This window comes from Pempheris klunzingeri, chromosome 1, assembly GCF_042242105.1.
Source record: "Pempheris klunzingeri isolate RE-2024b chromosome 1, fPemKlu1.hap1, whole genome shotgun sequence".
Lineage (NCBI taxonomy): Eukaryota > Metazoa > Chordata > Actinopteri > Acropomatiformes > Pempheridae > Pempheris > Pempheris klunzingeri.
The window spans coordinates 16,823,601-16,841,197 of NC_092012.1; the positions used below are offsets into that span (position 1 = coordinate 16,823,601).

At 40.4% G+C, this 17,597-nt stretch overlaps 2 protein-coding genes across 3 annotated transcripts in view; one reads left to right on the forward strand and one right to left on the reverse strand.

The window, feature by feature from the left end:
* Positions 1 to 17,597, reverse strand: part of LOC139225377 (lysosomal protective protein) — a 124,002-nt gene that overhangs the window by 86,193 nt on the left and 20,212 nt on the right. Inside the window, exon 1 of one of the 2 annotated variants that reach the window (XM_070856260.1) lies at positions 5,848 to 5,856. The exons of the other annotated variant lie outside the window; for it this stretch is intronic. The gene's annotated coding sequence lies outside the window, so the exon portion shown is untranslated. Of the gene's footprint in view, positions 1 to 5,847; positions 5,857 to 17,597 lie in introns of those variants that run through there. 2 annotated transcript variants of the gene reach the window in all.
* The window catches only part of furina (furin (paired basic amino acid cleaving enzyme) a), a 73,351-nt gene that overhangs the window by 47,170 nt on the left and 8,584 nt on the right, over positions 1 to 17,597 (forward strand). Inside the window, exons 5-10 of the mRNA XM_070856157.1 lie at positions 888 to 1,016; positions 1,305 to 1,381; positions 8,183 to 8,271; positions 13,055 to 13,227; positions 14,439 to 14,651; positions 16,966 to 17,066. Coding sequence (XP_070712258.1) covers positions 888 to 1,016; positions 1,305 to 1,381; positions 8,183 to 8,271; positions 13,055 to 13,227; positions 14,439 to 14,651; positions 16,966 to 17,066 — 782 coding nt within the window. The remainder of the gene's footprint in view (positions 1 to 887; positions 1,017 to 1,304; positions 1,382 to 8,182; positions 8,272 to 13,054; positions 13,228 to 14,438; positions 14,652 to 16,965; positions 17,067 to 17,597) is intronic.

Here is a 17,597-nt window from a genome sequence, read left to right on the forward strand (position 1 = left end):
TGGGCAGAGGAGAGTGTGGGTGAGTCGGTTAGCAGGGAGTCCTTGGTGGACAAATGCTAATGGTCAGCATCTGCTGTTACAGTGAATATGTAATGTTTTTCTGTTATTTATCTAAATGATGAAACTGCTTTTTTTTTTTTTTTTTGTCCTACTGATAAATCATGGGCAACCCTCAAAGCGGGGACTGTTTCAAACTGTGCGTACGCTCCAATGCTCAAGATTTCAGTGTGCAGAAGGAATGCTAACGTTAGAGAAAGAAAAGGACTGACTTGATGTGCAATATTCAATATGAAATTTTGGCATTGCACATTCCTCTCTCTTCTTGAGTTTTTAAGTGTCAGTGATGTTACAAGGTTGAGGAACAAACCTCATCCGACTTCCACTTACAGAGGAAAATATGGTGGATGGTACATCAGACATCAGATATTTAACTAGTGGTACACTTTGAACAAGATGAAAGTTACTCGTGGCTTTTGACCAAAGGTCAAGTTGAATGTCAAAAGCATATCAAAAACATACAGAATCATTACTGTGTATGGTCATCCGTCTCACTGGTGCTTTGCTTGGTATTAATAATAAATGCAATAAATGCCAGCATGGCAGTGATGCTATCAGTATTGCAAGGTTACAAAGAGCATCTCTACTCTATCTTCCCCTCATTGAGCAACTTAAGATTAAACTTAAGGAAGAATGACTGAAATTCAATAACCAGCACATTTTTCCAAATGCTTCAGTCAAAAGCTCAATCTTCACCTAAATGTCTTAAATGATTCTTTTTTTTAGCACATGTCCTTCCAAATTTAGTTAAAAGCACAAGTCTTGTCAGCACTCAAGAGTCAGTCAGATAATTAGATTCCATCTAAGGTATTTGCTTTCTCCGTCCTCAGTACAACAGCAACCACCGTGACTTGAATGCCAAAGCTGCGTGGCAGTCGGGCTACACAGGTAAAGGGGTGGTGGTGTCCATCCTGGATGATGGAATAGAGAAGAACCATCCTGACTTGATGCAGAACTACGTGAGTATAACTCCCAAATGAGCTGAAACACAATTTTCTATGGAGAAGCTGTGTTACTGCAGCAGCAAACAGAATGAAGATAAAAACGGAATAAGTGGAGCAGATTTTGAATTAAAGATAGCGCCTTCCATGTACTAAACGTCCGATGGATTTTAAGAATCGTATCCGTGCAGACACATTTTGAGGATTTAAATTTTGAAGGCTTTTGAATACCTGAATGCTGACTCAACAAACTCAGAAAACGCTGTTTCTGCATCTGACTCTAACGGCTTATCTGTCTTTTCCAAGGACCCGGATGCCAGCTACGACGTCAATGATGGCGACCCAGATCCTCAGCCTCGATACACGCAGCTTAATGACAACAGGTAGAAATCTGTACACAGAAAACAGTTTAACTTCCACTCTTTCTGTTTGTCTTTTGGCCTGCCATGGGATCACTGACTGGTGTTCAATAAGTGCCGGCTGTATGGGGGACATGTCAGAGTAAAATTGGACTTCGTTCGTTAATTTGTCTCCCTCACTGTGTAATAGCTGACAGCTGACATGTAAATCGGCCTATGGCTGTTCCTCATCAACTGTTGAGTCTAAGAGCAGCATTTATGGGAATAGATATAATTAAAGCCCATAGCCTTTGTGGTTTGTTTTGTCCAAGAGATTTTAATTTTGCGCCATTTTGTGCTTTTTACTCTCTAAAAATGAGCAATTACTTCCTAATATGAGTCCTCCTCCAGCTCATGGTTTTTGGGTTTGTTTTGGCTTCTTTAATCACACGGGCACCACCAGTCTGGGTAAGTAGAGTAAATCTACACTAGGATTAAGGTACTGAAAAGAAAACAGCTTTATTGCAGTGGCCGCTGCAGATGGCATTAGGAGTTGTTTACCACCACAGTGATGTCTTGCCGAGAATTGATTGAATTACGCTCATCAGCATTAATGAAACAGAGCAAATCTCTTGGCACTGGAGGGCCCTTCCTCATCTTCCTTCATTCGCGCTGCCTGCCTCCCTTCTGACTTACATTTCTGATTTGCTGTAATCTTCTGTTTGTGGGCCACTGGCCTGAGAGGCTTTTTTTTAATTTATCTGGAGGCTAACCACGATTACTGATGATGGCCAGAGAAGATTATAGTTAGGCATGGATGGAAATCAAACATCCCTAACTGAGACAGGGGCCTGAAGCAGCCACCATGAATATGGAGGCCAGAGGGATACAGTCAGAGCTACAGAATGGCCTGAACAGACTGTAACTATGCTAATGCTGTAATGGCTCCATAAAGGCTTTGTGGGACATAGAGCGCGTGTAATTGTTTTCATACTTAAAATAGATTACACTACTTTGGGACAGAACCACACATACACACACACACACACAAAAAATTTTGATAAACATGGAAAATTCCAAGCAATTACCTGTTCCTTTTATAATTCAGCCCAATCAAGAGTTTTGAAGATTCTGTGCCAGTGTATGAAACTGTTCACACCGCCACCATCTACAAAACCCTAAATGGTGAAATTTCTTGTGGAAGAATGTGGGAGAACATCCCTCCGGTGCAGTTCTACACATCCACGATCCATGCCAAGGCACGCTTAAGCTGTTTTGGTGGCTCATAGTGGCCCAGAGCCCAGCTAAGACACTTCGTATTGATGTTTCCTCTTTTTGGCTGCACCTCTCTCAATCCTCGCTCACCTCAGCCCTTATCTCTTGCCACCCAGCCCTCTGCATCTTCCTCATGGCAGGACCAATTGAAAGGGAGCATATTTGTGTGTGTGTGTGTGTGTGTGTTTATGTGTATGTGTGTGTGTTTCTCTTACTTTACAGTGGGTTGGTGCACATGCATGTGTAAACAACCTGTGGGCGGCATGAAAATGCGTAAGGTTGTGTAAGACTGTAAGTGTCTGTTCCTTGCAGAAAGCCCAACTCTGTTCACCTCCATAAAGCTGTCTTTCTTTCCCAGCATACGGGAAGCAGCGAGGATGGCTCAGTAGCAATGTGACCATTCACCCTCATGTTTATCCAAGACGGCATGTGATCTAGATGTTTCTCTTTCCAGGGTTTCCCCCCCGACTCCTATCAGGATGCTTTCCAAATGTGCATTTTCTGGATTAAACCTGGCTAAACGGGCGTTGAGTCTTTTAGAATTACTCAACTTATTGCCTCGTAGAGCAAGGCTAGCTCTGCACCTAATTTAAACTACAGCAGAGTTAATCTCCTCAACATGTGCATTAAACATGCAGAATCTCCTTGTAATGATGATGCACAAAAATATAAACTCACTTTACAAAACAAGGGGGCAGTGCAGACTGAGTAACCATTTAAATTCAGAAATATTTAATGCACAGTGATGGATGAAGGGACCTATTTAACAGAGCTGCAAACAGCAGCTGATTAATTTTCACCAGACTCTACATTAATCTCTCTGTAGACATTTTCCTCATATTCTTCTCTTTACTACGCCCTATAAACATCGCCAGACCTTTTTGTCCTGAAGGCCAGCTCATTAGTAAACGGGCAGAACCATTAACAGTCTTAAAAATGAGCAGATCAAAAAAGTTGTTCAGATTTACCTTTGAGGTTCAGAGCAGCCCAGAGAGTAATGAACAGCAAACGGTGCTGTCCGTGGCCTCAAGAGCCTCAATTACTTAAAAAAAAAAAGAAAAAAAATCATTAAGCTAATGCAAGTAAAAGAAAGACATTTTGTGCTAGACTCTGATTATGGGTGATAAGTGGGACCTGGAAGATAAAAAAGATTAATGCAATATTGGTCAAGTACATATTTCATCATGTAATTTTCTGTTTTTCATTTTTTTTTTCCTTTTAGTCTTCTTTATTGTTAAGTCACTAATTATTATACATCAGAATCAGCCGGAGCCAAATTTAGAAATTGTGAGGTATCACCTATCACTTGTGGCACCTTGGAGGGTTGATTTGTGTTTATGCAGTACAGGAAAAGAGATCTTTATATAATAAGCCCAAAAGCTGCTTTTATGCCATTTTCTTTATGATAATGCACAATAGGCCAGTGCAGGTTTTGGGTTCATACATTTCCTGTCTTTGCACCATGTGTACGACAATAGCATGTCTCTTTAGCAAAAGGCTCCGGAGAGAGGCAGTTTAGGCTTTGCACAGTGGTAATGGTTCTGCCAGCTGTGGGTATGAATACTGATCATGTTGTTGCCTCGGGCCTGCAGCCAACTGTAGTTTCTGTAACCTGAGGTAGTCTCTGTGGAATCTGCCATGGGGCTTGTTCCCGCTGCAAATAGGAACAAGACTTTACTGAAATTGCTCTTTGTTCGCCATAATCTCCTATTATCACCATTACCTATGACGCTGAAATCCTGGCTTATTGCATAATGTATCAGGTACAAAAGGTGTTTTGAAGTTCCCACAAGATCCTCCCATTTTCTTTTTCCAAAACATGAGCGACTTTTTCAATTAAGATGTTGTTAAGGATTACCGAAAGTGTTTTAAATAAAAAGCCCAAGCTGTAAATGCTCTTGTGATGAGATTAAAAAAAAAAAATACATAGCTGTAATCAGTCCAGGTATGAACCACTCAGGTTTTAAATGGACGGTTTGCATTATGTTGGTAATGTGGCAGGCACCCACACTAATTGACTGCTGCTTCATTGAGTTTTGTTTTGGTCTGCTAGAAGCTCATCTAAATTTGACGGGTGAGGTATGCATTGTACCTTAATGTGATGTGTCTAGACGTGAGTGTGTACAGTTATATAAATCAGAAGGACAACTTGCTGATGCACATGGTACAGTGAAAGTTTTTTTTTTTACAGTGATATTTTATTCATGTAAAAATAAATTTGCTTAATTACATTTGTATATACAGTGCAACTGTGCATAACAAGCATATGTGAAAGGGCGTTTCAAAAAACTAGCCAAACTACATTGAACAAAAACAAAATGTATTGCAGGGTGAAGAAAAACAAGCCAACAAAACTACTTATCAGGTTTCATATCCAGCATGTTTTGTTTTGTTTTGAGATCACATGGGATCAAAATCAAGTAAAAGCCTTCACTGAAATTTATCCTACAAACCCTAAAACATTGCTGCCGTGATATCAGAGTGCTCGACTTAGCCATAACAGCATGCTTGGTTTGGTTCAGATGGTCTTGAATTGTCTAGGTCTGCATAACAGTTGTGGGTGGTGTTGAGAGTTAAGTCTTCTCTGTGATCTTGTAAATGAAGTCTGAGAGTCTGCTGGACTGTCAGGAAGATATTACAGCACTGATAATTAATCTCTGTGACTTGCGAACAACTGATTGAACAATGCTGCTCTTGTGGTGACAGACAGCCCTTTGTTCCTGCCGACAACGTCTGGGAGTGGTTCCTCTGGAGCACTTCATGTGATGATCTCCAGCACTGTGCTGTCAACTCCTTAGCCTCCTCTCTAAACCGTGGGCCTGGAGGTTCAGTCCAGGTTTGGTTTCATGTGTTGTCAGCCTTGTCGGGATGTCAGAACAGCAGAAATGTGTGCATACAGACAAATTGAGCACATTCAGCTATGCTTAGCCATCATTGTCAGAGAACTGGTAGCTCCCTCAGGCGTCTCATTGTGACTGATCATCTTGCTGACAGATGAACTCATAGCCAAGGTTTGTAATTAGCTATGGTATAAGTCTGCATTTGGGGATTTTGCCTGTAAACTATTCAAATCATAACCATGGGTGTCATTTGTAATTTCATAAATTAACAGTGAGCAGTTTAATGAAGCATTATAATGGCTGAGGGCTGTGTGTGGACATGTGAGTACATAATCTTACTATGATGAATAATGTCTTACAAAGGTCCGAGCAGCTTCAAGATATTCTATTTTGTACAGAACGCCAAATTACTTGTCATACATATGTTTTAGGCAGTCATCTCATGAGATGATTAGTCAATAAGAAAATAACACTATGAAACATCAACATGGGCTTGGGCTCTAGGAAAGTGAGCATTTTTTACTTTTTTTTTGTTACATTTTGTGGACAAAACAGTGAGTTGATGGGGAAAAATAATTAACAGATTATTCAACAATGAAAATAGTCATCAGTTTTGCAGCCCTAATCATGGGGTACATTATGTATTATAACTGTATTATAACTTCTTTTTACAATATCATCAGATATAGTGTTGACATTGTAATCCAGACCCAATAATGTCAAATGTGTTTGTGCTTGTGCCTCTGGAATTAGTTATGTATATAGGTAAACTCAAACTGTGAAAGTCTTACCTGAATGATTCAAACCACCACACCATAAAATGACCTTGAATGTCGTTTACTCGACTAAACATTGTTAATTGGATTCACACAAAGAAGTTCTGCTCCCAGTCTCCAAATCAATAGCTGTATGACACTGCCTTTATGTTGGAGACTCACGTAAGTCAAGCTGAATAAAAAGCAGGCTGCTTTCATAGGAAGATTTCACAAACATATGTGATCCACTGACGCACCCCTCTTCACATTCTCATTGACCTGAACAGAGTGGGAGCGGTAAAAAGATAGCATCTTGTATCCATTTTAACACTCCCAGGAAAATCACTCATAAAAACCTCATTATACAAGCAGTTCTTCCATAATCAGATTTGGAAACTGAGCACTGTAACAGTATTTGTATTCTATGTATCAGTCTACCATGTAAGTGACTGTAATAAATGTGTCAAAGGATGATTTGGAAAAAGGCTCAGCTGAACAGTGGAGGTATAGACTTGTGCATGCCCGGCATCCCATCGCAGACACCTGAGCTGCTTCTTATCAGTTGCATCACACTCTCAGATGCTGTAGGACACAGGACTCCAAAGTCAACACACTTCAGCAGCACTTCCAGGAATGCAGAGATAAAGTTCTTTAGAAAACAGCCGACTGTGTGTGTGTGTGTGTGTGTGTGTGTGTGTGTGTGTGTGTGTGTGTGTGTGTGTGTGTTTGTCTACTTTTGTGTCTATTAAGATGTTTTATTATCCAGCTGTCCATTTTCTCTCAGCATGCTGTAGCCTCTGTCTCCATCTAACTGGCGCCTTGTGGCACATTAGATACCCGGGTGCCAGTTTTGACTGTGGAAATGACAATAACCTCCCCGCTCTTAGCTCATTACTGTATCGAAAGAGATCTCGAGGGACCAGCAGAGTATTGCAATACTCTGACCTTCTGTCATCATACCTGTGTCTTTAATGAAAGCAGAATTCTTAAGGCTTATGAGAACCACTCAAGTAAAAGAACTCTGACCTCTCTGTTGTGAACAGTTTAAAATTGCACTTCACGTAACTCTGTTTCTTAAATAATCATAAAAAACTGATGGTGGCAGCTTTGGCGAGCTACCTTCAGATCAAATGTCCATATCCTGGCACCAGATGTCGTCTATTGTGTCAGGGAAGGATGTGTGCTGCTGATGGTGTTTTGAGTCTTGTGTTTCTGGTTTGACAGGATACCCAGAGTGCCTTAATGGAAGCCTGCTGGTGTAGATAGTTCCCTCAGTAGCGAATGTCCACTGTCTCTGTTGTTTCCTCATATGGCACAGTGTTGCCCAGGCTCCAGCATTCCTGTCTGGGAATTGCTGCACTCCAGTGGGGATTGCGCCATGGTTTGAAGGGCATTACGAGTGCATATCCATCTGGCAGACCAGGGGAGTGCACCTGACTGGAATGCGATGATCAGCTCCTCCGTGGCGGCTTCTTGGATCTCTACACTGTGGAGCCTGGAGCTAGATCTTACTACAGAGGCTCAGGCGTAATGAAAGACCCATTGTGAAAATGGCAAATCTAATACATAATTTCCTCCCCTGTGTGAAAGCAGCATGTCATCTTATTTCCCTTTTCCCTTGACTTGATTCAGATCCCGTCGGCATTTCAAGGTTGCTAATGTCAGAAGGCCATAGAAAATGCATGGTGCTCTCCAATCACTGACTGAATGTTTTTCTTGGGACAAATGTCAATTCAGATCTGTTTAAAGGAATCAAAGCCAAGAACCCGTCTCCATGAGTTTGTTTTATCTCAGTCTACAGCTCAACCGCAATACCAGAAGGAGCACATTCTTTGACAAGCTGCTGTTGTTAGACATGTACATTACCTGTGGGTACATATACAGTGAAGTGCTGTGTCATTAGGTAAATGACGCTTGCACAGATAAGTAGTTTCCTCAAACACACCTCTCACTTTCTCATTCTCCCTCCTCTGCAGGCATGGAACACGATGTGCAGGAGAAGTGGCAGCAGTTGCCAACAATGGGATCTGTGGAGTCGGCGTGGCCTACAACGCCAAGATTGGAGGTATGGTCAAATAAAAACAAGTATATGATTGATTCGATCTCGCAGGGGCAAAAACTCGGTTTCATCTCAGTTTTCTTTTTTGACTGCCAGAATAGCTGAAATACTTGCTCTGAAGCCCCAGTGTTATTTTCAGTCCATTTCCCGGGCACAGCATGCCACTGAATCTTATTGAGCATCGCCACAGTTGTAATGTGGCTTGCCAAGCACACTGTATGTGTATTGGTTTTGCATTGGGGAAACGGTACTGAAAAAGCACTGTGATATGCAGTTGATATACCTTTTTAAGGAATGTGTGTTAACTTAATGTCAAATTTACTGTTCTCATCTGGAACACAAGTTAAACAAAAAATGGTTAACATAATGCACTTCTAATATTCCATCCCCTAAGTATTCAATGTAAATTGGTTTAGACAAAACTTCACACACACCCCCAATATCAGTCAAGCACAAAACCACTTCCAAGTTGAATCAACACCTCTCGGGCAAAATCTCAACATTTCAAGCTTCATATGGATGGAGTTTGAGAGAGATTGTACAGATGTACCTGATATTCAGAGACATCTGGCTGTGTGTCGGTGGTGTCGGAAAGAGAAAAAGGGATCCTCGGAGTTTGACTGTAGTTCTGCAAACCTAAAAACGCTGCCGTTATAGTTTGTTGAAGGCAAAAACACCCACTATAAGATTTTTTTGAAGCCATGTCACAGACAGGCTGAAATCAAATCGTCAGAATCCACATTTGGCAGGGTCTTGTAGACACCCTGCTGTGATGTCAGCCCCCGCTGTTCTCAAGCAAGGTCTGCTTGATACTTCATTGTGTCACCCTGGCCAATGAAAAAATGTCATCACCCAGTGCCTGTCGCCACCATTATGGGCCTGCAGAGTGTTGGCGAGTTTCATCTTCCCTTGTTTGGTCTATTTCATAAGAGTTACTTTCTTGCATACAGACACATGTTAGCCTCTGTTCACTACTTGTTTTACTGGCAACAGTTTTAGTAATCGATTCATCATTTGGCATTTTTCTTGAAAATGACAAATGATGAAACATTTTGTGGTTATAGCTTTTCAAATGCGTTAGTTAGGATTTGCTGCTTTTCTCCATGGTTTATAACTCTAAATTGAATATTTCAGAGTTTGAACAAAAGATGCATTTTTAAAACATCATCTATAACTTGAAAACTATTACAGGACTTTTATTTTTTTACTGTATTCTAAACTAGATTTTCTAGATAATTGATTAATCCATTGAGAAAGTAAATGGTGGATAAAGCGATGAGGAAAATAGCCACAATGTGAGAGAAACCGGGATCATGTCTGAACTAACACATGTGCTTTAGTGGACTTTCTTACTCACTTGGGCTGCGTACCTGTATTGTCCAACCTTGTTAGTGAACTGCTTTTTCAGTGAGTGTACAGTCCTGGTGTCATGGTGTGAATACACTAAGCTAATTGGACATGGATTCAGATGGAAAATCTCACAGCGGGTGTTTAGCCTTAAGAGTCAGAGTTTGACTGCAGCACCACAAGTAATGGCACCGTTAATGGAAAACATCATAATATAATGATGGAAGATTATTATTGTTTTGGATGATTTGTCTGTGCCAGAGACCCACAAACACACAGTCAAATCTGCTGATTTATGAGCAAATACAAATGATGTGAGAGTGGCAAAATATCGTGAAATATTAATATTGTTTGTTCTAAAAAGGATTTTGCACCCTGATGGGTTGCTTTGCTTGCGCCTACAGGGAGCAGTTTCTGTAGTTGTCTGTTCCCATTTTTCAAAAGAAGCCTCAGTGGCTTTCTGATATTTAACAATAACAGTTCTTTGGATACATTTTTTTATTGTTAACAATTGTATTATTTCATGATGTTTTATTGTAGCTTTGTGTCCAAAGATTATTCTGAAATTGAAGCCATGTTAAATGGGCTGTCAGGATTAAATTTAGTTGTAGCTATGGTCAAATTGCTTCTACATAGACACGTGTTATATATTTGTGAATGCTTATTTCTTGTTCCTTGTGTTGTAACGTCTGTCATTGCCTTTGTAGACTACATCATCTAGCACAATGATATGTAGTCCTTTTTAGTGTAGGATCTCTTTTGTCCCAGTGCCTTACTGCTTGTCTCAATAGCCTCCTGCCTACATCCTACTCTCATAAAGTTTGAACCCCATTAGAGTAGTGCCATAACTCTAGTCTTTATGATCCTTCCAGATGGCAGGTGGGAATATACCACATGGCATTCAGCTTAACACAACAAGAGGGCTGTATCGTCATGTAGGTGGAGCACGAGGAGGCTCGGTGTTGTGAAAAACCTGCAGACGTGTTTTTAGTCACACTCGAGCCTCTTTTCCATCAGCAAAATCAAAAACTATAACTAACACAACAAACTACAAAAATCCCCTCAGCGCTTTTGTGTTTGCTCTTCCATGACACCTGACTAACTGTGAAGCTTAAGTAATACAATACTAGAACTACTGTAAATACTGTCGCTGAATTTTAGATCACTAACTTCTCTTCTATGAGTCACTCCTGGCACTGCTAGTTCTACAAGATATGTTTCAAGATCAACTTTTCATTCAGGATTCAACATTTTATCGACTTTTCCAAACATTAAAACGAAGATTTGAAAGCTAATTTTTTAAGATTCAAGTTATAGTTTTAAAGCTGACAAGTAGGATTCAAACATTGGAAAGAATAATTTGAATATCTTAGATTGCTACTTGACTCTTCAGTATTCCGAGGCTTGCTTTGCAGACATTATGAGATCTCTGATACATTTTCATGACTTTTCCCGGCATGCTTGTCCAACAATACAGCTCAGTTAGTTAACTGTAGCTAGCAGCTAGTGAGCTACCTATCACACAGTAACAGTAACTCTGTCTCTAGTAACTATGTGCTTTAACAAAGCCTTATTAAGATCTGGCAGATGAGGTACAATATTATGTAATTATTAAAGATGTTAGTGTTGGCGTTATGTTAGGCTCGTTTATTATACGGCAATTTCTTTGTGCGCCAAACATTTTGTGATTGACATCATGACATTTTATTGATATTCTGGGGGGGGATCTTGTTACCAGAGCCTGGCTAGCTTTTACCCACTATTTCCAGTCTTTATGCTGATACAAGGTAATGACCTGCTACATATTTAGCATACAGACTTGAGAGTCTGGATCTTCTAATCACATAAAAACTCATACTGTTCTTTGAAATTATACTTACAATTTTCTTAATTTTCAAGGTTTTTTTAAATTATTATTTTGGAACAAAGGATGTACTAAAGCTGCATGAAAACAAAATCTCCCAACTTCTCATACAGAGGCAAATTGCGCCAGGTGGCATAATGGCAGTTACATTTTTAACCTCCAGCATTTAATGCGACCTGAGAGTTAATGAATGACTCATAACTCCTAACACTTTATAGCTTTATATTAATGAACTCTCCACTAATAGGACTGATCCGACTGAATTGATGTATCGACAACCTTGGTCTCTGATTCTTGTGATAGATGGATATTTTGGATGGGGACTGGAGATATTTGAGTCTCCTCAGCGAATCACATGGCCTTCTCACAGGCTGCCATGGAAACACTAGCAGCTCAGTGCCTGTTTGATGCTTTTGGAGGACTTCAAAGAGCCAGTGCTTGGATACTTTAACCCATATAGAGCAGCGTGGAGTAACCTGACCTGCAATGCATCAAAGGGGAAAATTAGTTTGTTTTTTGAGCGTCTTTGATTTCTCACCACCTTTTTCTGTGGAGCAGCATTGCTGAGAGAGAGAATGTGTTCTGTAGCAAGAAAAGCTTCTGAACTTCAAGCAGAATTAATTGGTTAGGACAACCGCCTCACTCTCTGCATGCCTTTCCTGCATTGTTTTGTGTGTGCTCAAGTTTTATCTCTGCCATAGCACTTCATCAATGATCACTTTAAATACCCTATAAATAATTCTCAGTTGAGACCTGCTGTTAAACATTTAATTGTTCAATCGTCTTAAAATAAAACGAAGTCTGATTCAATTTCCACTCACACAGTTCCACCTATTTCATCCCGACATGTAGAGGAAGACAATTAATGCTTTCTTTCATCATTTTATCGTAATTTTCAAGTCTGCTTCACACTTGAGGAGGCATTTCACCCCCAATGCGATTGATCTCAGTCCATTTCAGTTTTTTTCTCACCAGCTCAAGCACCAAAACAAATCAATGGAAATGGCGTTGATTTACCTGGTGGGATCCATAAGAACATCACAGTGGATGCATAAATAACGAACGCCAGCAGCATGTGCTGCACCACTGCACGGGCTGTACAAATGCGCACGGATAATGTGCAGCACTGAAAACAAGTCTATAAATATGCAAATCAAACAAAACCACAGCAGCATTGCTTTGTCCCTACACATGTCAAACCTTGCTGAACACAAGCAGTCAGGTAAAACTGTAACAGCTACAATTCTTATCACATAAAGCTTAAAAAAGAGACCAGAGACACTGTTTTTTCCCTGCAGTATTTTTTGTATGTTTCTGTGCAGTCCTTATTTTCTGGTAAAAAGATTACTCCACTGATTTAGCATTGCTCATGAAACATTTCCTTTCTGTTTGTAATGAATTTAAAGTCAAAATCGATGCTTCAGATCCAGAGATGTCTTTCTTTTATTGCTCCACACACTCCTCTTACTTATCAAAACCTTACGCATACATTACCCACGGTGCAACTCAGCCACCGACAGTTTGTTTGGAGATTCAGGTGTGTTTTGCGAGTAGTGGCTAATGTAGATGTGTGTGCAGGTGTGCGTATGCTGGACGGAGAGGTGACTGACATGGTGGAGGCCCAGTCCCTCAGTCTGAATCCCCAACACATCGACGTCTACAGCGCCAGCTGGGGCCCAGAGGATGACGGCAAAACCGTTGATGGACCTGCCAAACTCGCCAAAGAAGCCTTTCTGCGTGGAGTTACAGAGGTGTGTGTGTATGTGAGTGTTTGTGTGAGACATACATTATTTACTGCCTGTGTGTGGCTTCCTTTCAGCAGTCAGTAATTGAACTGTTCAAGCATGAGAGGACACAAGTGGGAAGAACAAAGCAGTTTTTGACCCTTACAATTATGAATGGAAGAGAATGTCCTCTAAAAGCCACCAGGGAGGAAGATCTTGGAAAATTAATAGAAGCACCACTGAAAGAAATTTAAGTATGAATTTTAAAAAAAATGTTTTTTCATTATTAGTTGAAGGCCACTTCCTGAACTGCCACCTCATCTTTTATCTCTCAGCTCTTTTAAGGCTAGTTAGCATGTGCTCTCCTCAAGTGTGAAGTGTTTTTAAAAAAAATCATGATTGTTTTTCTTTTCCAATCAAACTGTTGCTGGAGCTTTAAATTACTTGACAAGCACTAATCAGAGGCTTCGAAGCACATTCCTAACTATGTGCATATGCAAGTAAAGAGATTTTAAAGAGGTAACTTTGCAAACTAGTCTGCCAGCATTTAACAACATGGTGTGTAACCAGTTCTTTTGTTGACTGTAGCACTTTTTAATGCATAGGACAGTGTCAGGTATGTAGAATGGGCAAGCAAACAAAATTGATAAGCATACAGATCACATCCGAGGCTTTCACATCTGCACTCTATGAATAAACACATCCTTCCAGCTAACGCTGACTCTCGTTATAGAGCAGTGGGATTCAAGACATGTGCCATAATGCTGATTGGAATGGCCAACACTGACTACTAAGATAATTGCCACAGTGACAGCCCTGTCTGATGGCGGTGTGGGTGGTGCATAGCTGGGTTTGATCAATGCAGAGAGAGACGGTTCCACTCAATACAATAAAGTGGTTCTTAGATGAAAATTATTGCACTTCAAAGGCTGAGAGGTTGGATGATTTATCACAACGAGCTGTTGTCATATAGTGCCTTTTTGTATTGCATTGCTGTCATGCAATATTTAGGTGTTTTTAATTTACTGACTGACCACTTCAGCCTCTGCGACGTATGCTGCGTTTTAATAGGTCCTTTCTGAAATGAGCCCTGCCCTCCTATAATTGGGATTCCTATTAAAGGTTGATATAGATGTTCACTTCTGGTTAGTGGTGGTCCAAGGTATGCATGAATGAATGAAAGAAAGGTTCTGTGGTTGGCTTTTTCCGTTTGTCTGAATTTACTGCACATTCTCCAGGGCCGTGGTGGTTTGGGCTCCATCTTTGTGTGGGCTTCCGGGAACGGAGGGAGGGAGAAGGACAGCTGTAACTGTGACGGCTACACCAACAGCATCTACACACTGTCCATCAGCAGCTCCACCCAGAACGGCAATGTCCCCTGGTACAGCGAGGCTTGTTCCTCCACCCTCGCCACCACCTACAGCTCGGGGAACCTCAACGAGAAACAGATAGTGAGTTGGGTCTTCCTCCAGGGTCTTTCTTTCATTCTCTTCTTCCTCTTGTGTCAATCACCTTAACTGAGCTTCTGGTTCCACGTCTCGATCCACAGCATTTTTTACTTTATAGCTGCTTAAACATTTTGAACATTTGGGCTATAAATTAAGTGTTTTTTTCCTCTCATAACAACACATTAGGTGGTTTTGAACAGTCTGATATTATAATTAGAGCTGAAACTCAATCAATTAGATCGATTTTAGCAACAAAAAAAGAAAAAGATTTATTAAAAATGTCCTGTAAAACTCAGCATTAACTCACCAAAACACATTGTGTGCATCCTTGAGGTCTAATAAACATGTTGAATTGATTTTGTTCCTTTTTATAAAACATTTGCAAAGCTGATTGTTTTCTAAAGGTTTGAAATCTGCAATAGTTTACGTACACGTACATTCTTTCAGCCTTAGGATGCATCTCATGCACGTGCATGGGACCAACAACACGGACACACTTGTAAAAAAGAATTGTTCCATATTGCTAGTAGAGGTAAAAAACACTCCACAGGGTAGCTTTTAATCTTTAAGTCATTTGTCAAGGAAAAAAGAAAAAACAATAGCTGGTTCCTGTCTCCCAAATTAGATTATGCCAAGATGATTTGCTGCTTTTCTCTGTTTTTATTTAATTGTAAATTGAATGTGCTGTGGATAAAAGAAGAGATCTGAAGATGTCACACTGGGCTCTTGGAAATTGAAATATTATCACTACTAACTATCATTATCACTATTATCTTTTTATATACCAACAAATGATGCAATAATCAGCCAGTATTATATGAGTGTAAACTGTTTAATAAAACACCAAACTGGTTGGCATTTACTACGAGATTCTGACAAGAACATTTTACATTTTTAGCTGCATTTTCAATGCAACCCTTTAGGAGTGTCACTTGGTCATACTGAATCTTAGATGCATTTACATATACGGCCATATCTGCAGCTTAATTCTGTACCTGCTGTCTGAACGACAGCATGGCTTCTTCTTCCTCCCTTCCTTTTCTTCCCTCTTCTTCTTTCCCATTCATCGCGTCTTGGGCCATTAAAATTATTGCGAATAGTGAGCGGCTGAAAGTCCATCTGGCAATCTGTTGCTGCTTAATATTCTTCTCACGAACACAAAATCAAACACACACACACACACACACACACACACACACACACTCACACTCACACTGTCTTTCTATAGCATACCGTCTTGCAGCCAGACCAAGTGGACGGACAGCTCATGACATCTCAGTGACATGTGGCTGGTCCCTTAATGCTTCAGTGCTGTACTCATTTAATTGTGCTGTCACTCATGAACTCAGGAATGAAGAGACGGAGGGGAAGAGAAAGTGTTGGACCTCCAGAGTTATGCAGCAGAGATTTTTCTTTTTATTACACTTACATTATCCTTCTCTTTAAATTTAAAGGATGGGGGATATGGGCAGTTCCTGAATACATAATTGGACCATTAAAGTCAGTTCTGCCAGTATCATTTATTCTGTTTAGTCAGTTAAAAGATAAGTGTCTGGAGGCTCTGTGCTGGTCAGCACACAGGGCAGATTTATGATACGAACTGCTTTTTTATCAGTCTTATTCAGTTCCATAGATTGACCTCCCCTTTAGGATTATACCATGGGTGAGTTGGGGCTTTTCACAAGGCATTGTTTTGTAATCTTTATCCTGCCTGAGATGGGTTTTGCTGAATACAAGCACGCTGGTTCTGCACTGCCTAGCTATATATTCATGCAGCTGCAGAAATTTGCTCCTGGGGGCTGCCCAGTACAACCACAGCCCTCTGCTCTGGGCTGCTGAGGAGATATCTGCTGAAGAAGTTTGATCTAAAAAGAGTCATGCTGAAAGACACCTCACTCGTAGTTGTTGAGAGTAGGTGAGCATAAGTTATACCATTTCCCCGCTTTGATTCTTCAGCTGGTCCAGGGAGTCATGCCGAGAACTTTTTTGCTTTTTTAAGTTCCATCTTTTTTAGCCGGGAGGTGATTTCAACCTCCAGCAAATACATATGAGATAGTAAGAGAAGAAGTGCTGGAGAAGAGAAAGTTTTTTGCTCACTTGAAATAGGCAAAAGTAACAGCGCTTTTAATGTCTTGTTTTTCCAACGTGAAGGCACAAGAGCAGTTGTGGTAGAAGTGCAGGATTTATGATACTGTGTGAGGACGGACAAGTGTTAGAAAAGTGAATAGGAAGAATAGCTTTAGGTCAATTTTTGAGAACATTTTCTCAGTTTTTGTCAGAGCCGTTTATTTAAGCCCACCATGTTCATCATCCTCAGGTGACTACAGACCTCAAATCAAAATGCACAGACTCCCACACAGGCACCTCTGCCTCGGCCCCGCTGGCTGCTGGGATCATCGCTCTTGCCCTTGAGGCCAAGTAAGTGCTTATCACCATTTTTCTGAGCCTTGCCAAGCCTTGCAATTCTCCTCAGCTGTACAGCCTAATTCTAACCCTCCCTATCTTCATATTTCTCCGACGTTTGTTGATTAAAATAATTTAATCCTATAGAAAAAATTTATAAAGTATAATTTGTACTGAACTCATGATGAGATTGTGCAGTAATTATTCTAGAGAACGATTGGTCAACTTGCATGTGTACTAAAATATTCAGAAAGCCAAAGTAGTTTGAATTAATGCCTCATTCTTATCAGTTACTAGCATGTGGTTAGAAATTTCCTAAATGCAAATTAGTCATTTTGTGGCAACAGGTAAAATATTTTTCCACCTTTTTTTCTTGCACAGACTTTTAAAAGATTTTAAATGCAACACTCTTACACTGAAACAGACTTTAACTGCTTGTGCTGCGTGTTTATGCATAACTTCTGCACAATTATCCCATTTTGTGAATTACTTTTTAACCCCTCCGTCTGGCAGATTTCTGCAGCACATTTACAAAAACGGCGCAAT